General features: G+C 49.7%; 12 protein-coding genes across 12 annotated transcripts; 7 read left to right on the top strand and 5 right to left on the bottom strand.

Moving 5' to 3' along the window:
• Positions 1 to 703: 703 nt before the first annotated feature.
• On the top strand, positions 704 to 1,903 carry N7471_008807 (serine hydrolase domain-containing protein; the record flags this gene model as incomplete). Its single annotated transcript, XM_057281526.1, has 1 exon — positions 704 to 1,903. The coding sequence occupies one exon, from the start codon at positions 704 to 706 to the stop codon at positions 1,901 to 1,903; it is 1,200 nt and encodes a 399-aa protein (XP_057135786.1).
• Positions 1,904 to 2,127: 224 nt separating this feature from the next.
• alg10 (dolichyl-P-Glc:Glc(2)Man(9)GlcNAc(2)-PP-dolichol alpha-1,2- glucosyltransferase) lies at positions 2,128 to 4,457 on the bottom strand (the record flags this gene model as incomplete). Its single annotated transcript, XM_057281527.1, has 3 exons — positions 2,128 to 3,255; positions 3,318 to 3,455; positions 3,512 to 4,457. 3 exons carry the CDS (start codon positions 4,455 to 4,457, stop codon positions 2,213 to 2,215), a joined length of 2,127 nt encoding a protein of 708 aa, XP_057135787.1. The 3' UTR covers positions 2,128 to 2,212.
• A 221-nt stretch (positions 4,458 to 4,678) lies between these two features.
• Positions 4,679 to 5,622, top strand: psf2 (DNA replication protein PSF2; the record flags this gene model as incomplete). The annotated part of the gene is made up of 3 exons (XM_057281528.1): positions 4,679 to 4,792; positions 4,848 to 5,434; positions 5,508 to 5,622. The coding sequence occupies 3 exons, from the start codon at positions 4,679 to 4,681 to the stop codon at positions 5,620 to 5,622; spliced, it is 816 nt and encodes a 271-aa protein (XP_057135788.1).
• Positions 5,623 to 5,973: 351 nt separating this feature from the next.
• On the bottom strand, positions 5,974 to 6,677 carry N7471_008810 (CUE domain-containing protein; the record flags this gene model as incomplete). Its single annotated transcript, XM_057281529.1, has 2 exons — positions 5,974 to 6,267; positions 6,399 to 6,677. 2 exons carry the CDS (start codon positions 6,675 to 6,677, stop codon positions 5,974 to 5,976), a joined length of 573 nt encoding a protein of 190 aa, XP_057135789.1.
• Positions 6,678 to 7,022: 345 nt separating this feature from the next.
• N7471_008811 (condensin subunit SMC2) lies at positions 7,023 to 11,000 on the bottom strand. The gene is made up of 5 exons (XM_057281530.1): positions 10,927 to 11,000; positions 10,834 to 10,874; positions 8,596 to 10,753; positions 8,169 to 8,543; positions 7,023 to 8,115 (listed from the first exon to the last, which is right to left on the bottom strand). Exons 1-5 carry the CDS (start codon positions 10,951 to 10,953, stop codon positions 7,177 to 7,179), a joined length of 3,540 nt encoding a protein of 1,179 aa, XP_057135790.1. The 5' UTR covers positions 10,954 to 11,000; the 3' UTR covers positions 7,023 to 7,176.
• A 585-nt stretch (positions 11,001 to 11,585) lies between these two features.
• gtmA (gliotoxin thiomethyltransferase) lies at positions 11,586 to 12,766 on the top strand (the record flags this gene model as incomplete). The annotated part of the gene is made up of 4 exons (XM_057281531.1): positions 11,586 to 12,105; positions 12,172 to 12,210; positions 12,270 to 12,326; positions 12,378 to 12,766. Coding segments are annotated over 4 exons (1,005 nt in total), but the record flags the coding sequence as incomplete, so codon positions are not given.
• A 270-nt stretch (positions 12,767 to 13,036) lies between these two features.
• Positions 13,037 to 15,131, bottom strand: N7471_008813 (NOT2/NOT3/NOT5 family protein; the record flags this gene model as incomplete). Its single annotated transcript, XM_057281532.1, has 6 exons — positions 13,037 to 13,132; positions 13,194 to 13,548; positions 13,606 to 13,871; positions 13,924 to 14,404; positions 14,495 to 14,636; positions 15,119 to 15,131. The coding sequence occupies 6 exons, from the start codon at positions 15,129 to 15,131 to the stop codon at positions 13,037 to 13,039; spliced, it is 1,353 nt and encodes a 450-aa protein (XP_057135792.1).
• A 476-nt stretch (positions 15,132 to 15,607) lies between these two features.
• On the top strand, positions 15,608 to 16,523 carry mrpl4 (mitochondrial 54S ribosomal protein uL29m; the record flags this gene model as incomplete). The annotated part of the gene is made up of 3 exons (XM_057281533.1): positions 15,608 to 15,971; positions 16,040 to 16,206; positions 16,356 to 16,523. The coding sequence occupies 3 exons, from the start codon at positions 15,608 to 15,610 to the stop codon at positions 16,521 to 16,523; spliced, it is 699 nt and encodes a 232-aa protein (XP_057135793.1).
• A 444-nt stretch (positions 16,524 to 16,967) lies between these two features.
• N7471_008815 (secretory pathway gdp dissociation inhibitor) lies at positions 16,968 to 18,770 on the top strand (the record flags this gene model as incomplete). Its single annotated transcript, XM_057281534.1, has 8 exons — positions 16,968 to 17,013; positions 17,075 to 17,099; positions 17,160 to 17,219; positions 17,280 to 17,307; positions 17,358 to 17,703; positions 17,767 to 18,318; positions 18,369 to 18,626; positions 18,682 to 18,770. 8 exons carry the CDS (start codon positions 16,968 to 16,970, stop codon positions 18,768 to 18,770), a joined length of 1,404 nt encoding a protein of 467 aa, XP_057135794.1.
• A 119-nt stretch (positions 18,771 to 18,889) lies between these two features.
• On the bottom strand, positions 18,890 to 19,727 carry N7471_008816 (PaaI family thioesterase). The gene is made up of 2 exons (XM_057281535.1): positions 19,585 to 19,727; positions 18,890 to 19,482 (listed from the first exon to the last, which is right to left on the bottom strand). The coding sequence occupies exons 1-2, from the start codon at positions 19,681 to 19,683 to the stop codon at positions 19,069 to 19,071; spliced, it is 513 nt and encodes a 170-aa protein (XP_057135795.1). The 5' UTR covers positions 19,684 to 19,727; the 3' UTR covers positions 18,890 to 19,068.
• A 508-nt stretch (positions 19,728 to 20,235) lies between these two features.
• On the top strand, positions 20,236 to 20,580 carry N7471_008817 (Rhodopsin archaeal/bacterial/fungal; the record flags this gene model as incomplete). The annotated part of the gene is made up of 1 exon (XM_057281536.1): positions 20,236 to 20,580. The coding sequence occupies one exon, from the start codon at positions 20,236 to 20,238 to the stop codon at positions 20,578 to 20,580; it is 345 nt and encodes a 114-aa protein (XP_057135796.1).
• Positions 20,581 to 21,506: 926 nt separating this feature from the next.
• Positions 21,507 to 23,749, top strand: N7471_008818 (origin recognition complex subunit 4; the record flags this gene model as incomplete). Its single annotated transcript, XM_057281537.1, has 2 exons — positions 21,507 to 23,060; positions 23,129 to 23,749. 2 exons carry the CDS (start codon positions 21,507 to 21,509, stop codon positions 23,747 to 23,749), a joined length of 2,175 nt encoding a protein of 724 aa, XP_057135797.1.
• Between the last annotated feature and the right edge of the window lie 357 nt (positions 23,750 to 24,106).

Genomic DNA, 24,106 nt, shown 5'->3' on the forward strand with positions numbered 1-24,106 from the left:
GTACTCGTATGTGAAAACGCTGCTTTCGCAGCATAAATTGTGATATTCGGCCTTATTCTCCTACTCAAAATGTTGCCGCAAAAGTATCTTAACCAGTATGTCTTGGGGAACTAGAATACTCATTGAAGTAATCCAATCCCGGAATAATAGTTAACCCGGGAGGAATAATGTAGGCGGTCAGATCGCGACAACGTGGGGAGTCGAACGGCGATAGCACGTGACGTCTACGCGACATAAATACATATGTAGTATAATAATATGCACAAAAAGCCCGTATTCTACCACTTTAATCAAGGTCGCGTAAAGAAAAAAAAAATAGGTGCTTCTCTTTGATTATGCGTGTCATCCTTAGTGCAGGGGCCATGCTAATCTTCTCTGTATATTTTCAGTTGACCATATGCCCCGGAGGGCGGAAGATCATCCTGCGAGTTCAATATAACCCCACTTCCTGGTAGAAACTCACCGCCTATTTGTTGGGTGATATGATTGGTGGGCAATTATGGCGTAATCAGACCGCCTGCCTGTTTCGTCTGTTGTGCCCATGCAGCCATACTAGGCCAAAAATAGAGCCCGAGCGTCCAAAACAGACGCCGAATTGAGACTCTCTCCATATTTTGTACTCCGTATATAGCTGATTATTATTTAAATCTTCCTCCTGCTAAATAGGTACATCTCTGCATCAGTATCGTTTTATCCCAAAAAAATGGACGCTAGTTTCCAATCCGCCATCGACGCCGGCAAGATCAATGGCGCTGTAATCTGTGCCACTGATGCCGAAGGCCATTTCGTCTACAACAAGGCAATCGGAGAGCGCACTCTACTCTCAGGCGAGAAGCAGCCACAGCGGCTCGATGACGTGCTGTACCTAGCCTCAGCCACCAAATTGGTCACAACTATCGCCGCCCTACAGTGCGTCGAAGACGGCCTACTAAGTCTAGACGGCGACCTGTCGTCCATCGCCCCAGAGCTCGCTGCGAAGCATGTTCTCACTGGCTTTGCCGACGATGGAAGCCCTCAGCTCGACCCACCAGCCCGCCCTATCACCCTCAAAATGCTGCTCACACACAGCTCCGGCACCGCCTACCACTTCCTGAACCCGATCGTCGCCAAGTGGCGCACGCAGTTTGGCAATCCTGAGAATGAAGACCCTCGTCTCGTCGAGGAGATGTTCACCTACCCGCTCACGTTCCAGCCCGGTGCCGGCTGGATGTACGGGCCCGGTCTTGACTGGGCTGGTCGTGTGGTGGAGCGCGTCACTGGCGGCACGCTGCTGGAATTCATGCAGAAGCGTATCTTTGATCCGCTTGGTATCGCAGATGCTCAGTTCTATCCTGTTACCCGTGAGGACCTGCGAGCCCGTCTCGTCGACCTCAACCCCGATGACCCCGGTGCTGTTGGTACTGCTGTACTCGGCGGTGGCGGCGAGATGAACTTGCGGGGCCGTGGTGCCTTTGGTGGTCATGGGCTGTTCTTGCCCGGCTTGGATTTTGTTAAGATTCTGCGTTCGCTGCTGGCGAATGATGGCAAGTTACTCAATGCCAATACCGTTGACAATATGTTCCAGCAACACCTTGGCCCTGAAGCGGCGGCAGGCCAGCAAGCTACGCTGGCGAGTCCTCTCGGGCCCTTCTTCCGCGTTGGAACAGATCCGGAATTGAAGGTTGGCTATGGTTTGGGCGGTTTGCTGACGCTTGAGGATGTTGATGGCTGGTATGGCGAGCGGACGTTGACTTGGGGTGGTGGCTTGACGCTTACTTGGTTTATTGATCGAAAGAACAACCTTTGTGGCGTCGGTGCCATCCAGGCAGCGTTGCCGGTCGATGGAGACTTGGTGGCCGAGCTAAAGCAAACCTTCCGCCGTGATATTTACCGCAAATATATCGCCTGGAAGGGCCAGCAGTAGACATAATTAACGATGGAGAGGGAAGGGTGTCGCTTTTCTTGTTCGGTATATGATGTATTGGAATACGGGACATGTAGGTATCACTCTTTTCTTTATCAAAGATACGATCTACAATTTACAGTCACCTCGAACGATGATGAAGCTTGCCTTGGATATATGCTATACCAAGGCGGATGTAATAACAGACCACAACAAAACTCAATGGCTTTTAGAAGAGTAATCAAGCAAATTTAAATTTCTACATGTATTGTACAAGCGACCAAACCAAGGCATGTCAAAAGGAACATAGAGAGAAAACAAGCAGAAAGATCACCACATGAAACGCTGAGTCTTCCCAGGCTCCTGCGGCCACTCAAAGCCCTTGTACAGGAAGACATACCCGGTGATCAAATTAATGATCAAGAACCAAACCGTCTCCACGAACTTTGGTGAGTTGATAATGAGGTCAGAGCGGCGCTTAGCTTCTTCCGTGCGGGGGCGAGTCTCTCGGTCCCTGAACAGACATGGCAGAGGAGGAAGATGCACACGCCACATAACCCACGGGATGATGAAGTACCGGGGTTCGACAAGGGGTGCGGTGATGAGAGACAGGGAAGTAGCGGCAAGCCAAACAAGGACGAAACTAACGCGCGGTGCCTCCAGCAATTCTCTTTGCCGCGTCAAGATGTGTTGCTGGACCCTAGCCAGGACCGCGGGATCATCTGGATCCGTAATCTCTGCTGGTAGCACAGTTAGGTCAGTGTTCTTGGTCTCTGCTGGTGGATCAGCTTTCTTGGTCTTCTTGTTAGTGGGCCGGTTGGGCTTTTTCGTTCCCTTCGGTGGCTGTTGGTGCGCCTGTAAAGGCTTGCGCGCAGAAGTCGAAGTGGGTTTGGGCTCTTGAGCTGCTGGAGCAGGAACAGGAGCCGGAGCCGGGGGCGCAGCTGGGGCAGATTTCTGAACGCGCAGGGTTTTGGGAGGACGTTGGATGGTGGTAAATCCAAAGGCGGAGATCACGACCCATCCGCAGAGGAAATAGACTGGCACTGCAGCATACTTGACTGCTGGGTGAAGCAGAAGAATGCGGAACACGTAGAACACATAGTGTCGGTTATCAGCAAGGGTGAAGGGGTGCACAATGGTGTTGAAGTGGACCACGGCAAACATAAGCGGGATCACGATCAGAGCTGCCTTGAGCTTGGGATATTTCTTCTGTTTCGGCGGGAAGCCGAGGTTCAAATATTTCGGGAGTGGCTTGACGGCGATAATGTTGATCAGAGGAATAACGAAAAGAGGCCATGAGAAGAAGGTGAAATACGGCCAGATGTAGAGCATCTGAGCCAGGTGGATACCCGCGGTATGGAACTCCTTGTGGCCTATTGAATAGCAGCTGTCAGTCAAAAATCGCAATTGACATAATAAAACAAGTCACTCTTACCTAGGACGACTCCGTTGTTCCAAAGTACAAATACACCAAAGCCTGCAAGGACGATGATGTGAGGAATGAGAGAAACGAGGAGGGAGAAAGGCTGCTTCAGGCCGACAGTTGCAAGCGAAATGGCGGTCTTCAGATAATCTATATCTTGCGTTAGAATGGTTCCCTGCTTGCTTCGTATTGTATATTCAACATACCTTCCAAGGAAGCCTCCGAAACGAGAGGATCATACACCTCATTTTGCAGGCCTTGCTTCACAATAGTTGTCACTTTGGACGACATGCAGGGCGTGGCAGACTTTCGGATCTTGCGGACTACCTGAAGTCCACCTAGGAAAACCGAGACCCAGAAGATATTGGTCTGTCGGAAGACCAGTGCAGCCAGCGCGAAAGCCAAGAATCCCAATGTCTCCAGGATCTCATTGCGAGACGCTTTTTTCGTGTCTTTTCCGGAGTCGCTTTGCTGGTCTCTCTCTGAGTCTCTCTTCAGGTCCCAATTGTAAGCCTCCACAACAACCAGCAAAGCGAGAACATCTGTGTAGTAGAGGCCAGAGAAGAAGAACAGCGGGGGGAACAAGCAGATGTTCAGCACGGTATGAGACACGTTCGCTCCTAGTGGTCGAGTATTTGTCGTTCTCTGTAGGGTGTCAAGCAACTTTTGCAGTCTCCAGGGGAAAACAACTGTTGTCGCACCAACGTTCGTCATGCGCAGGACATCCGGGGTGAGCTTTGTCGGGGACCCGCGTAACAGCAACACAATAGCGAAGATGATGTATGAACACAAATACAGGCCTGGCGGTGTTGTGAGCTTCGGATCCCATTGCGTCCACTTATGCGACCAGTATGCTTGTGCTTGCGGGACATGGAAGACTTCGTCGAGGTAGGGTTCTGGCAGAGCCTTGTTGACAAGACTCACCCAGAGAGGAATCAAGACCAAGCAAAACGGAACTAACCATCGAGCACCCCGGCTGAGATCTGATTCTGGAGGATTGGCCATGCTGTGCAAATAATCATTCGCAGCAAGCAAGTAAAGTTGCCAGACGATCTTCAATTCATCGTCAAGGTCCCAGTCCCAGTCGGAGTAGGAGGTTGCGGAGCTCCGATGCAAACGTTTCAAACGTTTGGAACGTTTCGAAGTCACCATCTCGACGCGACTTGAAAGAAGACATTCAATAAAGATCAATTGAGCATTTGAAGAGCTGAAACACAGCAAATAAGAAGAACAAGAAAAGGGAAAGGAAAGGGACGCAAAGCAAACGGTCAAAACCACGATCAAGACGACCTATATCATCCCAAGGAAAACGATGAGAACGCGACTCTCGTGATTAATTGAAATCGCCCTTCACCTACCTATTCACACCCTCAATGGCTTTCCCTCTTCCTCGGGGCGTCACGGCGTCAGAAATTGCCTTTCTGGCGGAGATGGAAACAGTGACAATTGTTCCTCGCCAGCGTCTAGAAGGCCTCGAACTACTAGGAGTGAATGCGCCTCCGAGCTGCTTCATCTGAATTGCCCAAAGCTAACCATCCCCAGGGCCCCATTGAACCTCTCGTCCCACCCCGACGCGCCTCCCTCCCCCTCTGGCTCGCCCTCCTCCTCAAACGCCAACGCCGCGCAAACATCATCCCTCCAACATGGCTACACCCAGAGCCATTAGGTCTCATCCTCGAAGTCGAGTCCCAGCACCAAGACTACAAAAACGCTTTCTCCCCACCTCCTCCCCTGCCCGGCCAACCCAGCATTTTGGACCGCGATGCCCTGCCATCTGCTCGGCCGCAGTATACCCCAGATGGCAATCGGTACTATGCCGCACCGCCTTTCCTACCCCAAAACACAGCCCAGACCGTGACATCTTCACGGGATCCTCCTTCACTACCGTTTCACTGGGTTGAAGTTGGGAATTTGCTGCTTGACGCGGCGAGCGATGATCTCGTGGACCCGGATCAGATACGGAGACTGCTGAAGGACCTGCGCGAGGTGCGCATGGCGAAAATGAGGTCTGGTATTGATGTGCTGGATGCTGCGGCGACCGGTGGTGGTGGTGTTGCTTTGACGGGTGTCGGTTCTATGGAGCTGGGAGAGGAGCGAGGGTTTGTTACTGGCGTGGTGGATGGTCTTCGGTATGTTTGGTCTCATTCTCGGACACTTGCATATCCGAGTATATGGGAAACTCCGTTGCTAACTGGTTCATAGGAGAATTGGGTCCTCCAAGGAACAGGCTCGGCGTGAACAGATGACCGAGCAGAGAGCAAATGGTGGCTACGATGGCACCCAGGACGATGACGAAGAAGATTACATGGAGTTCTAAGCATTTGAGACCTTTTTTTTTCCTGTTTGGGGGTATCTTTCATTCGGAGTTCTTCGGTGCATATGTGACGCAGACCAATGCCCAAAACGACTTTTTTGTATATAATCCAATATACCCTCTGGATCCAATGACCAACGGTTATAATCGAAACTGTTCCAATTTGACTAACACCATACAGCATGCGAGCGCTTTAATACAAACGAGGAATGATGTCGCGAAACAAAACCGAAAGAGCGGAGAGGGTATATCGGCCTCCGGACAAACTGGTGCCGGGTTTGGCCAGGTTTGTCGACGTCAAAAGCAGTGTGCAGGAAATCACATTGTCGACAGGCGAGCGTGACAATTTTCATATCATTGGACACCACCCTGGTTCTTTTGCATCATCTTCCTCCGCGCTGCCAAGATCATATCATCCCGACGCTTCTGCAGTATCCGCTGGCGCTCTTCCTTATTCTGAGACCAAGACGACTTGGAAGATGTTTCGGGTTGCGATTCTGTAGGAGGGCTCTCGGCCTTTGCACTCAGGTTATACCGAGATATCAAGTCTTGTGCGTCCGCTTTGAGTACGGCTGCGGGTGCGGCGGTCTGCGTCGGCGGGATGTTGGCGGGGGGGATTGCGACCTGAGGCTGGAACGAAGGAGGAGGCTAAAATAGTGGATTAGCCAATGCTTTTATATCAATTTGGTGTTGCTATTTGAAGCCTGTAACCAAGTCGAGTTGTCTTGGACAAAAAATAAGGCGGGGAAAATCAATGACAACATCAGCGCAACACGTACCGTTTCCAGTCCCCGTCCAGTCAGAATCCTCTCTGTCGTTGCGGCGACACTGCCCCCATTACGCTGCAGATCCCACATTATATCCCGAGTGCTCAGTTGAGGGAACATCTGCGCGATTTGTTCCACCTGCGCCGGATCGACGACATTGCCACGCCCCCGACCTCGGCTTCCTCCCGCGGAGCTTTCATCACGATTAAAGAACCACCGGAGAACAAAGTATGATACAACCGCTAGAGTGAGAAGCGACGGTATGTTCAGCGAAGGTTCCTCTTCTGTCATCTTGTGTTGGTGGAGCGCAAGTAGAGTCGGGTGTCCAGGGTCCTCGGTGTTGGTAGTTGGTATCTGGCTGTAACGGTTCTGAGAAAGGCAAGAGGTCGAGTTGAATATGTATGATTTAATATAAGTGAGGTCCAGATGAGATTATTAGGTATTGGCGCAACGGAGGTGATTTCAATGAAATCGCAGATTCGCGTTGGAAGGTGGCACCGGGTCAGGTCGAGATTCGGGCACGTGCCGGGTATCGGAGTTTCCAAGTTTGGAAGTTTGTCTTCAACGCTGACACTTATATTATGCACTTATATTGTACACCTATATTGTACACCTATATTGTATACTTAGGAATAAATTGAAATAGTCTTTACCATGCATAATTCATAAGACAGAGATCCATTCCCATCCAAAAACAACCAAACACCAAAGGCCAGACATAATAATCTCACACTCCACCGGACCAACACACCAAGAAGAAAACTATAGACAACCAAGCTCATATGCATGCTTATTTCAAATCCGCAGGAGTCAAAGCCTGAACAATACTGGTACCCTCGCTGAACCGCGTGCGGAAGATACGGTTGGCGTTTTGGAACATGCCATCCTTCAACGAGACAACGATGAACTGAGATCCCTTGAAACGGGTCTTGATCAGTCGACCAATGTTTTGCGTGTGTGACAGATCGAGTGCGGCATCGACCTCGTCCAAAATGTACATTGGCGCAGGCTTGAATTGCAGAAGCGCCATGATCAACGAGAGAGCAATGAGCGAACGTTGGCCACCACTCAGTTCTGTCAGACTCTGCTTCCAGACCTTGCCCAGAGACACCTTCACCTCGAGACCATCTGTGATGTCTTTGCCCTCGGGAGGGTCGAGTTTGGCAAAACTTCCTGGTAGGAGCTCATTGAAGATCTGTCCGAAGTCGCCATTCACCTTGACCCACGTCTTGTGGAGAGCTTCCTTTTTGTATTCGTTCAGGTTCATGATAGTCTCCTCGATCTTTCGCTTGTCGCGGATGACTGTCTTCATCATGTTCTTCAGCGCAGCCTCCTTCTTCTCCACGCTGTCAATCATGTTCATGACCTTCGGGTTGATTTTCTTTTTCATGCCCTGAGATCGCTCTGTCAAGTTGCGTAGGGTAGACTTGCATTCGGCAATGTTCTGGTTCTGGAAATTGTAGGGAGTGTTGGCGCGTCCGAAATTTTCTTTCTCGTCTGCAATCCACTCATGTTCCTGTTCCATGTGAGCAACGGCCTGGCTAGCAGTGTGCTGATCCTTTTGGAGCTTTTCGAGCTGATGGCCGAGCTTCTGCGCCTCTAGTCCATCCTCGGTAATCTGAGAGGATTTGCTCTTCATGGCTTGTTCTAATTCTCGCAATTCCTCGTCAAAGCCGGTCAGTTTGGCCCTCTCATCGTCAAGCTGAGCCTGTGCGATGTCATGGGCATCCTAGAACTGTCAGTCATATGGTTATTGAGTAGTGTTGGAAGGGTATCACATACCTTCAGCCGCGCTTGCTCCCGTTTTTGTGATTCAATCTCTTCCACTTGGGCACTGAGGGTGTTGTCTGACTCAACCAATTGCTCCTCAGCCGCGGATAAGTCGCTTCCAACTTGTTCAGAGTCTAGTCTGGAAGTCTGCAATTCCTTCTGCAGCTCTTTGACTGAGCTAGAATTTTTGATGAAGCTCTTCTTGAGTTTATCGAGCGTTGTTTGCAGTTCCTCCAACTTGCTATCTTTGTTGTCGCTGAATTCACTCATGTCTTTCTCAATTCGCTTGATATCCTTGGATGCGTCGGCCTGGCGAGACTTGGCGTCGGCGATGTCTTTCTTGAGCTGTTCAATGTTTGCTCTCATCTCCTCAACAGCTTGAATGATCTACTTTGGGTTAGTTGCAAATCGTGGGAAACGGATTCGGAGAAAGACATACCGAAGACGAAGAGTTGCTGTTAATTTGCTCCTCGGTAAGCTTAATCTCATGGTTCTTGAGATCCAGATTTTGTTTGATCGAGCGAACGGAATCGAGCTTCTTCTTTTCCCTGTTCATATGATCTTCCAAAGTCGCGAGCTGTCGTTCTTTGCTCCGCAGCTCCTTGGTGATATCATTGAGCTTTTGCAAAGTAACGAGAACACCGCTGGAATTTGGGGAGCTTCCACCAGAAAGTGTTCCGGACGGATCATACACATCGCCCTCCAGCGTGACACTCTTCATCCGAACTGACGGATCAAATGTGACCTTCTTAGCTGTGTCGGCATCCTGGCAGATAAGGGTGTTGCCGAAGACGTAGTTCATCGCCGCCAGAACTTCCTCATCGTATCCAACCAAGGATAGAGCGAGGTCAACCTTTCCAGGGGCAAGGTTCTGTGCAGCTCCGATCTTTTCCGCGGAGGCCTTGAAGGCAGAAATCTTATTAAGGGGAATGATAGTCACGCGCTTGCGCAGCTTGCCTTTCTGAAGCAGCTGCGTACCGGTCTCTGCGCTGTCCACGACCACATTGTAAAGGCGACCACCGGCGCAGATCTCCAGAGCTGTGGCGGCCGGAACTTGATCCTTGTTGAGGGTGAAAAGCTGAGCAACCAGACCCTTGACCTTGGACCGGTCAAAGTTTGGATGAGGGTCTGCGTAGTTGAAATCAATGTTTGCTGCCTGCCGCTTGAGCCCATCGGCCCGCTGGCGGAGGTCGCGAATATCCCGTTGAAGCTCGGTCTGCTCCTGGTATATCTGCTCCTCCTTCCCAGGCTCAAACCCAAGCCGAGTAAGCTCGGACTCCAGCTTGTTGGCTTGCGACTTCAACCCTTCCAGATCACGCAAAAGCCCCAAGTTTTGCTCCTTTGCCTTCTTCGCGCGAGGCTCCTCTTCTTTGATTCGCTTCTCAAGATGGTTGATTTTGAGCTTTCCTTGCTCTTGTTCTGTGGCGGCATTGCTTGCGCGATTACGGGCATCTTGCAATTGACCCTGGTAACCACTCTCTTGGCCCTCCTTTGAGGCGACACCAGTCTGCAATGTCTGAAGCAGTTCCTCCTTTTGCTCCACTTCCACATTTTGTGCGTCCAACTCGGCCTTGGCGGTATCGTACTGGGCCTGTAGCTTCTCGTAGATCTTGCGCTTCTCCTTCAGGACTTTCTCAAGATCAGTGACAGTATTTTGAATAGTCTGCCGTTTCTCTTTCTCTTCGTCCATGCTTGCATTCTTCAGATCGAAGACCGTGGTCAGTCGGACCAACTCGTGCGAGTAGTTCTTCACCTCATCTTCAAGCCCTTGGAATTTGCCGCCTTTTCGGAGTTCCTTGTCGCGAGCTGTGCGCACCCGTTTCACGTCCTCCTCCAAATGGGCAATTTCACTTTTCAATTTGATCGCGTTATCTTCGAGTGCTTGCGCATTGTTACGTTTGTTTTCGCACTCTTCGCCTGCAACTCTCAACCGCTCGCCGCCACGAACATAGTCATGGGCAACAACAAGTCGGGTCAAGCGCTCGAGGTCGTTCTGCGTCTGTTGAAAGTCGAGGAAGGCTCGCTTCTCCGATCGGAGCTTCTCGAGCTTAGGTTCGATCTCTTCCTTCAGCAGTTCTTCGATCTCGCGCAGCTTCAGCTCTTTCTTTCCCATTGTCCTGTTTGCCTTTTCTCTTCGATCTTCAAACATTCGTGTACCAGCTGCCTCCTCGATCATCGACAGGATTTCAACCGATTTCATGTTCAGAACTTTCGTAATGCGACCTTGCATAATGAGGAAATTGGGGTTGTTGATGTTCAGCTGGACACTCTGGAACAGGTTCTGAACAGTCTGCTGTTGCGCACGGTGACCGTTGATCAAATATTTGCTTGTGCCGCCTAGCACAATCTGTCGAGTGACGGAGATATTGGCATACTCCTCGAATCCGATCGGCGACTTCGCGGTATCCCGGTTGTCGAAAACGATTGTAACACTGGCTTTCGTTACACCGGCTTGGCCGCGCTTGTAGATGAGATCTTGGAGGTTTTGCGCGCGGACTGTGGTCATGTTGGTGATGCCAAGCACGAAGCAAATGGCATCGAGGATGTTGGATTTACCACTGCCGTTTAGGCCGGTGATCGAGTTGAAGGCTTCGTCCCTGCATTGCGCGATTAGTAAATCCGATCACTCGACCAAATCCATGATTTAATTCATGCTTAGATGCGGAGGATTGCATACCATCCCGAAATCACCGTACGCACAGCGTAGGATTTGAAGCCCTGACGAGCTAGTTAGCACAGTTAATAGCGATGGAACAATGTTGACACTCACATCTATGACAATTTCAGTAATCCTCATGGTTGCGACTCCGAAACGGCGTTCTGCTCGTTAGCAGAGTGCATAGGTCGGCCAGATGGGAAGTGGAGGGGATTGATTGTTTTGCCGCACCCGCTGTTGATGGTTTGCCCGTTTGGGTCTGGCGTCGTTTTGCTGATGTCAGCGCGGGGGCCTTGTTCTCACGTGATATCGAAGTATGCGCAAAAGGGCACTCGGCGACAGGAGATTGAATCTCTCCGTTCGCCAGAATTTGTTGATTGACTAATATTTGGAAGTTTAGAATTGTAGGTTTGATGGGAATTTTCAGTTAAGAACTTTTGCCGCTTTCATTTGGCCTCTGTAGGGCTCCTCTTTTGTTAATCCACGCATAATGATCACGATCTACCAAGAGGGAACCTTGGAGATGACCTACTGCGTAAAATCCGCCCTCAACAAATCATTGCCGTTGATAGTGTTGAAATACGGTCTAGCAAGGGTTGGGGTTAGTTCATTCCCCTTGAAGGTGCATTTTGAGAAATGCCTCAACTGAAACCCACTCGCGGAGACATTCTCGGAGAATTTCTATGTCATACAACACTTGATAGTACCTTGTGGTATAACGCTAACCAAACTATGGAAACTCCAGAATATTTAAAGGACCTTTTTAACTAGGTAAAAACATATATCTTTCCATTATCTTGACTTTGCTTCACATCACTCGAAGATTCCTTCTAAACAGACATATTCATCTATCAACTTCAGTCACCACGATAACCAATCACCTTACAGCTTTACCAACCATGGCTGACAGAGCCGACCTCGAGACTTTCTTCAAAAGTAAAGAATATGCTACCTCATTCAAACGCGGGGAGATGGTCACCCGCCCATTCGCTGGAATGCTGGTTGACCAGAGCAAGGTGGCCGCTGAGTCCAAGGCCAACCCTGATCAGCCTCTAGTTGTCCTTGACAATGCCTGCGGCACTGGTGTTATCTCCAGCACTCTCAATGACAAGCTTGATGACACTGTCAAGAAGACGTGGAAGTTGACATGTGGAGACATATCATCAGCAATGATCGAGTACACTATGCACCGCATGCAGCAAGAGGGCTGGCAGAACGCGGAGACAAAGATCGTGGATGCGCAGAAGCCTGAGCTGGCTAGTGCTCAATTCTCTCACATTTTCACTGCTTTCGGTGAGTTGGTTTATGGATGCACTCTGTTCTGATTTGACTGTAGCTAACTACTACGTTCCTTCTCAGTCTATATGGCACTCCCTGAGTCTGTTAAGGCTCTCGATGGTAAATATACCCTTGCTTACTTCCTTATTATATTCAAGGCTAATAGATACTACCACTAGAAACTGTCCGGATACTGCAACCCGGCGGAACTATTGCTTTCTCAACCTGGATCGAGCGTGAGTATCGAAACGATTCTCTCAGAAAACATATTCACTGACACGAAACAGCCGGCTGGATCCCCGTGGCCCGAGCAGCGATTGAAAGGATGCCAGACAAACTGTTTTTCCCCGAGACCTCAAAGCTTTTGGCGACCATGACTGATGGGCAATGGTACTCGAAGCTTTGGATCGAGTCCCAACTCCAGGAGCGTGGGTTCAAGGACATCGATGTCCGCCCAACAACAACAAAACTGACTCTCACGTCCTCTGTCTTCGTGGACATGGCCATGTTGGTGCTTCCCGTGATGATGAAGTCATTTTGGACTGAGGAACAAAGGGAGGAAAACAAGGATAAGGTTCGTCCGGCGATAGAGAAGTATTTGGAAGACACTTACGGGGATGAGAACATCGAGACCGACTGGGTGGCTATTCTATCCACTGCGCGCAAGTCTTGCTAGATGGAGAATCCATTCAGATGGTGGATAGAGGGGTCTACAGCGATGTATAGCATTTTACAACATTGTGACAAGATCATTTAGATCATTGATTTTCAAAGATCGTATCCTGGTTTCCCACATAGCCCTTTAATACCAAGAAATCAACGCGCCTTGTTCCCGAAGGTTAATGTACTATCGGCCATCCATGAGCAATATAACACAGACCAGTAAACCGAACGCCATAGTTGACTGCTTGTATTGTGCGTGCGCCTAGGTCGTATCAACGTCAAATCATGAGGCATGATGCACCACGCCAGGTGGGCGGGCGGCACCTCGGTTAGGATCTAACCGGTTGTCCAAGTCTTCGTATCGAAGGATAAATTCACGCTGCGATCAAAGTTAGTTTGACCAGTCCTTTAAATCCCTACAAAGGATGAAAGTTACTTACTCGGACCTTCTTCCAGGCGGAAGAATCCCACAGAAGATAAACACCGCGTTCTGTCACACCACGCTCCACATCAACGGGTCCAGGATATGTCTCATCGCGAGTCAGCCAGCACCGTTCGAGCTTGTGGTACCGCCATTTGCGGCCCATCAATTCCTCGGCCACCAGCTCCTGCATGATATCCCGAGGCATGCTGTAGAAGATGAAAAAGAGTGTCTCATCGCTGAACCCAGGAATGCGAGACTGGAGGGGTTGGATATTGGCAACATTATAACAACCGGGCAAAGAGAAGTCTTGCTCCAGAGGGACTGCTGACATTGATGACACGAATGGTGAAGCAAACGATGTGTGCAAAGGCCTATGCGGGGAAGGATATTAGTATGTATCAATTGTATGGGAACAAAGGAACTCATACTCCGCTTGATTTAAATCCAATCCCAGTGTCATCAAATCTTGACCAACAGCGAGACTTGCAACATCAGGACTCTCGCTGTGAATCATGCGCAGCAAACCCGCTAACCCAAACCTGTCAAGTTCACTCATCTGTGCGAGGGGCGGTTGCTCAGTACTCTGGGGCGCACTAGAAACATCTTGTCCATCGCTAGGTTCTGACTGCCTTTGCTGTAGCTGTTGTGGATCACTAAAGTTACGCTGGCCTGGAAGGACACCGTTGTTCAAGTCCTATTGTAAAGTCAGTGCCGCCTACAAAGTGAGTATGATTGTAGAGACCTACTTCTTTCTCTTGTCCCAAAATGCCATTGGGGACTTGGCTGACTGGTGACCGCGGTGCCCCCAAGCCAGTTCCATAGCCCCCAAAACCTGCACCTTGCATCAACGAACCAGTTCGACCGAGAGGAAGCTCAGCAGCAGCATTGCGACCCAAAGGGGGAAACTCTTCAATATTGCCTGTCTGGGGCTGGCCACCCGCACCGAGTTGGCTGCTAATACCCTGGCCACCATTTCTAAAGTCATCGAGTCGATTGGCAAACTGCGAACCAGAAGGAAACATGTCATCATGCGGTGGTTGAGATTGCTGAGGTGTAGGAAGACCCTGAGGTTGGGAGGAACGGGAGGAGGTTTGCGATGTCGGAGGGAGCTGTTGTCTTTGGACAGGTGTTTGCTGAGCAGCGCGTTGACTTGCGTTGGCCCACATTAGCTGACCGGGAGTTTGTGACTGTGATTGCTGTGATGCTCCTGATAGCGAAGGGAACTCCCTAGAATCACCGACTTCGTCAGTTCGGAGACAAATTGGAAGGCCTAGAGATACAGGAGACCACTGCAAACCATGACAAAAGAGCACTTACGAGAGATCAAGTGGTGCCGCGGATTGAGACCCTCCAAGACTTTGCGCAAAGCTTCCCATGGTCCCCATTGTGCGCTGCTGATTGCCCGGTAGGCCAGATGTTCCACTAACAGGTAGATTGAAGCTCCAATTTGCACCGCCGCCTATTCAGACTCTTATGTTAGCATCCCTTCATGCAAATATATTGAGTGTCCAGAAAGTATGACTCGAGGCAATCGCACCCAGTTTCCCGTTTGACAATTGCGTGGATGTTAATGATGCAGTTCGCGCTTGTGCTTGCTGTTGCGTGGGGAATCCGGACATGCCTCTCAGCGGCTGTGGGCCAGGTCCTGACACAAGGGTGACAAGTCAGCACGATCGTCGCATCATCGAGAGCTGCTCAGATCAACACCACAGGAATGTGCGGGCATGTCCTTGCAATGTCTCGGTCGCAAATGTAGAACCATCTGCACCAAGGCTTGCCATTGGACTCCCCGGTGCTTCCATGGCGCTGGGTAACTCTCACTATCAAGGAGAGTATAGCCCACACAGAAGCAAGTCCGACTATATCAAGTATTCCGCGGAGGTAGGTGAAAGATAAGAAAGACACAAGGGATCGCGAAGGCATTGAAGGAAAATGACAAACCTGGCCTATTCATAGTCGATATTTCTTAAGAAGAAGGTAATTTCCGATATCCCGGGATATGTCAAAAAGGACTGGTCGAGTAATAGACCGGAGGTGAATCTGTGGAGGGGAGAGCAATCCACAAAGGCCTCTTGGTCACGTTTGATGCGGCACTGCTCCGCCGAGTAGTCGATTGGGTGGTTAGACGCGCGGGTGAGGAATGCACAGGCCAAGTCTGTAGTTAACCGCGGCGCAAGGCCTAAGAGGTAAAGATTAAAGATATCTTTAGGATAAGTATTTGGGATTGTCGTTTGCTGAATCAAAGATGGAATCAAAAGAAACCAGATGACTTGAGAAAACAATAGATGTGAAGAACCCGATGAACCCGAGGCTGGCAGCATCCAAGCTGGTCCTGAGTTGGTCGTGGCACGTGACTAGTCTTGCCGCCTTCGCGAAAAGAAAGGCCATCAATCTCCGACTCCGACCATCTTGGGGAAAGCCATCACAATCATGCAGCAGGTTCCACGCATTGCTAGCCGCCTGAGAGGGCGGGCTATGGCTGAATTGCCTCCCACTTACCTCGCGCCATCACTTCACCCCTCCGTGACCTTGTCAGCCATCCAGTCTTCGAGCTTTTCTTCCACTGCCTCCGTCTGCGCGAACCCTCGACGCGACAAGAGCAAAAACCGTGGTGTATCGGCCATCAATCGAACCGGTCCCAGAACGCCATTCACTGTGTCAAGATGGCCATTGCCCCAACCTGTGTCACTGAAAGATATGCAGCCACGGGAAACAAACCCCAACCATGGACTCTGGGCCTTCTTCCCCCCTAACCGGGAGCCATTACCTACCCCAGCTTATGACAACACTCATGGTTAGTTTGATCGGCCTCCGATCTATAGAATGAATGTTCTATGAGCAGTGCTGATGTTGGCAATCTAGGTCGCCAGTGGGCTATCCAAGAACTCCGCGAAAGGAGTTGGGAGGACCTCCACGGTCTGTGGCATGTGTGTGTCCGGGAACGGAACCGCATTGCTACGTCGGATTTCGAGAGAGAGAGAATTCAGGCTGGTTACGGTGGATTCGAATCTCAGGAACGGGACAGGGTGGTGAGTTTTTCCCCTGCTGTATACGCCGTCACGTTCATCTATATGTCCTGGAACGCTGCATGGAGACTTTTTCTTCCTTGCTTCCGAGGCAATTGTCAATTGGCGATTGAAATTGTCTGAACTCCGGCTGACCCATTTGATCTTTTTAGATTCGAAGCACCATGAAGAACATCAAGCACGTTCTACGTGAACGCTGGTACGCTTGGGAGGACGCCTCACGAATGTACAAGCGCGGATACCGCCCTGAGAACTTTTACGGGCTCGATGACGTTGAGGTCGAGCAGAAGAGCAATGGAGCAGAAGGCAAGGAACAATAAGCACGAGAAGAGGGTTTAGACACAACCCCGGTCGAAGGAGACTTAAGCCGAGTCTCCAGGGGTCAATCAAGTTGTAACATTAGCTTTTCAAGGTGATTTTAGTAGTGCGCATGTCAAATTATACATAGGATATATGAGAGATGGTCCATCATCCGACAATACAAACTTCCTTTAAATTATACTGTACCTAAGAATGTTGGGAATCGATCATATTTACCCCTGAGATTAAAGAATTCAAGGATATACATATTCAGGGGTTCATTGAAGCCCAATTATTCCATGTCATTAATATAGTGAGGTAACTCACTAGTGGCGGATCCGTCAAATAGTTCCCCTTTCTTACCGCTTCGTTGATCCGCGGGGAGATAGTCAACTTTCTCTTCTCCTCATTCTCTTGAATCTTCTTTCTATCTTTCTCTACCTCTAGTATCTTCCATATTCATTATGGACGAGATCGCCCCAGAGTACGATGTTGTGGTGCTCGGCACTGGTATGTTGCTACCCCGCCATCCCCCCCCCCAAACGTCAATAACTGACCAATTTCTTTTCAGGTTTGACCGAGTGTGTTTTGTCTGGGTAGGTCTTTGAGCTTGGATTTTAATGATTCTGCCATTTTCTCACTGTTTTCGAATACAGTGTCCTCAGTGTGAAGGGCAACAAGGTCCTTCACATCGATCGCAATGATCACTATGGAGGGTAAGTCGGAGAAGCTCGCGATGACGGCACCAAGATCAAAATAGCTTACAATGGCTATAGAGAAGCAGCTTCCGTCAACATCGAAGCAGTATGTTGCACCGATTTATTTCCAACTTACCCTATTGACACCCTTTGCAGCTGTTCAAGAAATACGGCAACGTCCGCCCCGGCGAGGAGCCATGGAAGAAATACGGGAGGGTCAATGACTGGAACATCGACTTGGTCCCCAAGCTGCTCATGTCTAATGGAGAGTTGACCAACATTTTGGTGTCCACCGACGTTACCCGGTACCTCGAGTTCAAGCAGATTGCTGGCAGCTACGTCCAGCAAGGCAAGGGTCCCAAGGCGACCGTGGCCAAGGTGCCCTCGGATGCTGGTGAAGCTCTCCGCTCATCGCTCATGGGCTTGTTCGAAAAGCGACGTGCCAAGAAGTTCCTCGAATGGGTTGGTGATTTCAAGGAGGACGACCCAGCCAGTCACCAGGGTGAGTATCTGCAACCTGGGTCTGTTCGGGGGTTCGTCAAAGCGGATTGCTAATGGAGACCAGGATTGAACATCCATGCATGCACAATGAAGGAGGTTTACGACAAGTTTGGCCTCGAGGATAACACTCGCGATTTCGTCGGTCACTCCATGGCTTTGTACCCCTCGGACGGATATATCAACCAGAACGGCGCCGCCGTCGAAACCATTAACCGTATCCGCCTGTATGTCAACTCTATGGCACGCTACGGAAAATCGCCCTATATCTACCCTCTCTACGGCCTCGGCGAGCTTCCCCAGGGCTTTGCTCGTCTGTCTGCCATCTACGGCGGTACCTACATGTTGAACACCGACATCGACGAGGTGCTTTACGAGAACGGCAAGGTCTCCGGAATCAAGGCGACCATGAAGGACCGTGACGACCAATCCGAGGCCATGAAGTTTGAGACCAAGACCAAGAAGATCATCGCTGATCCTTCCTACTTCCCGAGCAAGTCCAAGGTCACCGGATACTTGCTCAAGGCTATCTGCATTCTGAACCACCCCATCGATAAGACCGACAGCAGCGACTCTGTGCAGCTGATCATTCCCCAGTCCCAGGTTGGACGCAAGCACGGTGAGTTCTCTTAAGGTTCCGATTTATTGACAGGGCACTAACCTCTCTAGACATTTACATTGCCATGGTCTCGTCCGCGCATAACGTCTGCCCCAAGGGCTACTACATCGCCATCGTGTCCACCATCGCCGAGCACGATGCCAACCACCACCTTGAGCTTGAGGCTGGCTTCGAGCGACTGGGCAAGATCGAAGAGAAGTTCATGGGTCCCCCCATTCCTCTCTACGAGCCCACCGACAATGGCGAGGTGTCCAACATCTTCATTTCTAAGAGCTATGATGCGACATCACACTTCGAGACTACGACTGGTAAGCTATTCCATGATTCGAAATATTTGAATTGTTGACTAATCATTTCTCTCAGATGATGTCCGTGATGTGTACCGCCGTGCCACTGGCGAGGAGTTGAAGGTTGAGGGTCTCCGGGAAGACCAGCAACTGGCCACAGAGTAAAACGGCGTACTCGCCTTGACAATCGGATAATCTAGTACTACTTAGATTGGTTGATTATATTTCTCTTGGACATGTGCGATAGTCTCTCTGTTCTTTGTCTGCGCTTCCCTATCATAACAAACGAAGCACAATATTTCTGGTCACTACCACAGCCATAGGCTACATGCTCTTTCCTCGTACAATGGCTAGAATTTGGCAACTTTATTGATCCAAATGAAGTCTATACAACTTGATATCCAAGTAGCTGTCTCTAAGAACCCGATGGTGTCCTCATACATATCAAAAAAGCAAAACCAAATCAAATCCTCTGCGTCACCTCGGGGTCTGTATTAGCCTTCTCATGTTCACCAATCACACAAACATCCCGGCTCTCCGCCCTCTGAATCTCAGCCCGAAGCAACGCCAACCTCTTTCCAACATGAATAACTTCACAAACGAGACGCACTTCAGTTCCGGTAGGTACAGGCCGCAGATATGTGACCTTGAGGTTGCGACTGACACCTCCGAAAGAGAACTTCCCCGGCTCGGAAATGCCTAACAAGATAGTGGTTGATAGAATATCAATCAAAGTAGCAGCACAGCCTCCGTGGAGGTTACCCATGGAATTGCTCAGCGCAGGAGTGATCGTCAATAGGAATGAGACTGTAGCCGGAGGACCACGGGTTGCGGATTCGAAGCGGAGGTTACAGTCGCGGGCATCGACGTCCCAGTTCTTTGTTGAGATAAGGGTAAGCACTGGAATTCAATTATGCGTACTAGCGCTGCGTAGATGGGAAATGCGGTGCATATGTTTAATGTTGCGCATGGAACTTACTCCGTCTTTCCCCATGCCCATTCGCCCCGTATACTCGTAGACGAGCTCCTCGAACTCGTCCAGTTTCCTGGACGGAGCGCTTATTGCGTTATCTGACATGGTATCTGAAAGGAATGACAAATGCAAAAATTAAATGGGTTAAGAGGAAGAAGTTGTTGGAAGTTGAACAAGCTAAGGCTAAGTACACCCCACAGGCGTAGCTCGGATCGCCGTATTGGACCTCGGCTGTGGTGAAACCGACCACCTTGGAACGGATCAGATATGCTTAAATTGGATATATATGTTCATCTTTCTATATTTTACTTTTCTTAGTTTGTTAGACAAGAATAGTCGGCCGCTTATGCAGCCTTGTCAAGTATTTGGTAGTATTTTATGGTCTCCTCAGATCGTCTTTTTAGTAATCTCCTCAGGTAGTCGTTTTATACGTCTTCTCAGATATGCTTTTGAGATAGTCTTTTTAAATATCAGTTTTTACAGATATTTTCTTCCCCTTCTTAGTTTGTTAGGTAGACGGCAGAAAAAGGCGAAATGGACTGTTCTATGTCCACGGGTATAATCTTTGAAATGGTAGTAAGCCACATAAAACGATCTTTGATATCCAACCATTTTCAATTCCCGTGTAATAAACTATCGGCGTGGCTCATCCTCGCCATGAGCACTATCAACGAGAGTCGCGAGGGTGCTGCATTGTTTGGTGTTGAACTGGATTACATGTTTTTTGTGGTGTGGTTGAATCTTTTATGCGTGCTATATCCTATCGCCTTTGGCCTGACCGATGGCGGCAACGTGGTTGGCGTTATGGGGAGCTTTATCTTCTTTAGTGTACTCGACTTACTGATGGTACCCGTTCTGAGCTTTGCTGTGTTGTTCTTCGCCCGTCACTGGGATTATCGCAAGTTAAACATCGCATTCAGTGACAGTCGTCCCAGCCGAGAGAGTGAGGCTTTGTTTAAGGAAACTCCTCCATCTCCTGCTGATATTTCTACGGCTGCTTAGAGATTATTTGGAATACCTGTACTCCAAGGTTGGGGGGAAATGACATCGATCTTGAATGACCAGGCCATTTAGATCGATCTGCTTCTTTTTTCCTTTTTTTCTTGGGATTTTTGGTCATCTTGTTGAATACTTGAACCTTCCTTTCTACAGAAATATGATTGCCTTTTTTTTTTTTTTCGCAAAGCGAGTACTATGTACCTGTGGATTTTCTGTTCAGTTACTACATAGTAGTGTTTGGTGTCCACCCATACACCGAGAACGTTGCCGTTATATACGAACAATATAGCTATAACTATCCATTGCCCTCGCTGTGTTCTTGTTCAAGTCCCGAAGAGTAGGATCAACTTCCGTTGCTCCAGTTTTCTAATATCGTTGAGCGCAACCTTCCACTCAATGATATGGATACAGCTCGACTCCAGTTCTTCGGGTTTGTTTTATTCGAATTCCGATTGAAAGTTCTGCTCCATACAGTAACGAGACAATATTAAAGAACAATTCAAGTTGCAAGGGAGAACTTGTCAAAGTGACCTCGGGAAGCACCTGACTTCGCGTCACGCGTCTCGGCCTGAGGCGAAAATCGGCCAATTGTTGTCGGTCCGACCCTTGGAGCAACTGCAACAGCAATTGAACCACGTAGGTCTTCTGGTCGAATTTGATTCAGACGGGCTGCGCTTGTTGGCCTTGATTAACGACAAACGCGCTATTAATTTTCTCTCTGTACGTCAATATATTCGGGGCGAAAGCTCTTAGACTCAAGCTGGTCGGAAATAAACAGCATTGATTGAATCTGATTCTAATTGACACAGGCGCAAACACTTCTCCGAGAGGACAACCACGAGTGATTCCCGCTTTGCGTCCTTTGCCCTGTTTTTCATCGGCTTGGAAACCCCCCGATACCAGCGATTCCATTTCTTCAAACTACAGCCATGGCCCCCCGAGCTTCTAAGAGGAGAAGGGTCTCCGAGGACGTTGATGGAGACATCGAGATGGCAAATGATAATCAAGATGTCTTCTCCGTCCCATCATCTCCCGACAACAACAGAACTTCTCCCACGCCGGTCAAAAGTGCATCACGGCGTCGATCTACCCATGGAGACAACCCAGTCCCCGAAACGACGGGCCAAGATAGCGAGGACGAGAAAGTTGAGGCACAAACCCCCGCACGGGTTGGGACACGGTCAAGTGGGCGGCAGCGCAAAACACCAAAAAGATACGAGGAAGAAGCGGTAACACCCTCCTCGAGGAGAAGACCAGCTGCCACTCCCTCACGAAGTGCGCGTCCCACCCGAAGCGCGCAGAAGCCGCGAGAATCTCCGGTGGAAGACGAAGATGAACCTGAATTTGAAGAGGAGGATGATGATGACGATGATGAGATGGACCTCGACGAGCCGTCACCGGAACCCGCCCCTCGTACAATTACAAGGACTAGATCGAAGAGAACCCCCGCGAAACCCAGATCCATTGCGAAACCCAGATCAAGAAAAGTCTTGGCCGCAGAGCCGAAAGAGAAGTCGCCTTCGCCTGAGTATCAGGACGGTTTGGATGACCTCGTTACGATGCAACTCCAGCAAGATCTTTATCATGAGCAGCCGGAGGCGCATGAGACTGCCGATGTCTCCGAGCCATTGCCGGAATATGCTGAAAAGTTCCAAGCGCTCTGTCAGACGGGCCTTGAGGATGAAATGCGCATTCTTTCGACAATCCTTCTTGAAAAGCTGTCAGGGAAACGACAGATTCCAGTGCGAGGACTCGAACCTGAATATCAGAAAGTTCATCAGCTCATTGAGCAGACTGTCTCTGTCGGAGAGGGTAACTCCATGCTTCTTCTTGGATCTAGAGGATGCGGCAAGACCGCAATTGTGGAATCCATCATTTCGTCCCTTAGAAAGGAACACAGCAACGATTTCCACGTCGTTCGTCTCAATGGATTCTTGCACACAGATGACCGTCTAGCTTTGCGAGAGATGTGGCGCCAACTTGGCCGTGAAATGCATACCGAAGATGATGCGGCCAAGGTCAGTTCTTATGCGGATACGATGGCGACGCTCTTGGCTTTATTGTCGCACCCAGAGGAGCTCTTCGGGGCTTCTGTGGACCCGGGATCAAAGACCGCTGCGAAATCCATCGTGATCTTGTTGGATGAGTTCGACCTATTCGTCACTCACCCACGCCAGACTCTGTTGTATAATCTGTTTGATATTGCCCAGGCCCGCAAAGCCCCTATCGCAGTCATTGGGCTCACGACAAAGGTCGACGTAACTGAAATGCTCGAAAAGCGTGTCAAGAGTCGATTTAGTCATCGTTATACTTACGTCCCTCTACCTCGATCCTTCGAGACATTTTCAGATATCTGCCTAGGGAGCCTGGATCTCGGTGACGCCGAAATGGCTGATATTGCAGATGAACTTGGGTCTGAACGCACTCTAGTAGAGTCAACCAAATGGAAGACACTGCTTGGGGGATGGAAGGAATATTTGAAGGTAAGATCTGTCATATTTCCTTTCATCCAGTCAATTGAATCTTTGCTAAACCTCGCTCTCGAAAATAGCATATGTGGAATGACAATGAATTCCAATTCCACCTCAAGCGTATCTACAACCAAACCAAATCAGCGAAGGAGTTTTTCAACAGCGCGCTTCTCCCCATCAGCGACTTGCTACAAAGTGTATCGATCCCCGACACACCCATACCCGAAGTCCCAACTCCGAAAAGCTTCGCTTCCCAATCTCTTGATTGCCCCGACCCAGCACCTCTCCCATTCTCCACATCCATCACATCATCTAGTCCCTCATCATTGCCACTGGCTTTGTTAGTAGCCGCAACACGCTTGGCGGCCCTGTTCGACCCCGGAAACGACGGGTCCCAGTCGCAGAGCATGGCACCACTTGCGCTTTCTTTCCCCGCCGCATACGCAGAATACGTTCGGCTCCTGACCTCCGCAAAGATATCTGCCTCGGTGTCCGGAGCTGCTGCCACACCAGGCCGTGTCTGGGGCCGAGATGTGGCCCGAGAGTCCTGGGAAAAGCTGCTCAGCTGGGGACTTGTGACTCCTGTCGGCAGTGGGAACGGCACTGCTGACGGGCAGATGTTCCGTGTGGAAATCAGTTTCGAGGAGGTCATTGAAATGGCGGGCTCCGGAGGTGCTTTGGGCCAGTGGTGGCGCGAATAGACCTGTCAGCAATTTGGATATATTGCGAGCATGTCCTACTGTGTTGCGTTATTTGCGCCGGTGGCAAGCATATCATTTGGCTTTCTGACTACCCAGTCTATCACGATATGAGTTGCTAGTCGGAATACATCTTAATTAATTTCCAGTCATTCTCCGCCGAGTCATTGGAATTGATATCAAGTCCTCCCGTACTATCCGAGTATACAAGAAAGAAAGAGAAAGTAGCATAACACAACCAAATCTAGGCCAAATACATACAACTAGTCCCGGAATTCTATAGAAAAAATATAGAAAAATGATACAGACACACCTTAACCCAGCCCTAGGGGATTTATACCAGTCGCACCAACATATGCC

Source organism: Penicillium samsonianum, assembly GCF_028829775.1.
Source record: "Penicillium samsonianum strain IBT 33392 chromosome Unknown utg000004l_segment0_segment0, whole genome shotgun sequence".
NCBI lineage: Eukaryota > Fungi > Ascomycota > Eurotiomycetes > Eurotiales > Aspergillaceae > Penicillium > Penicillium samsonianum.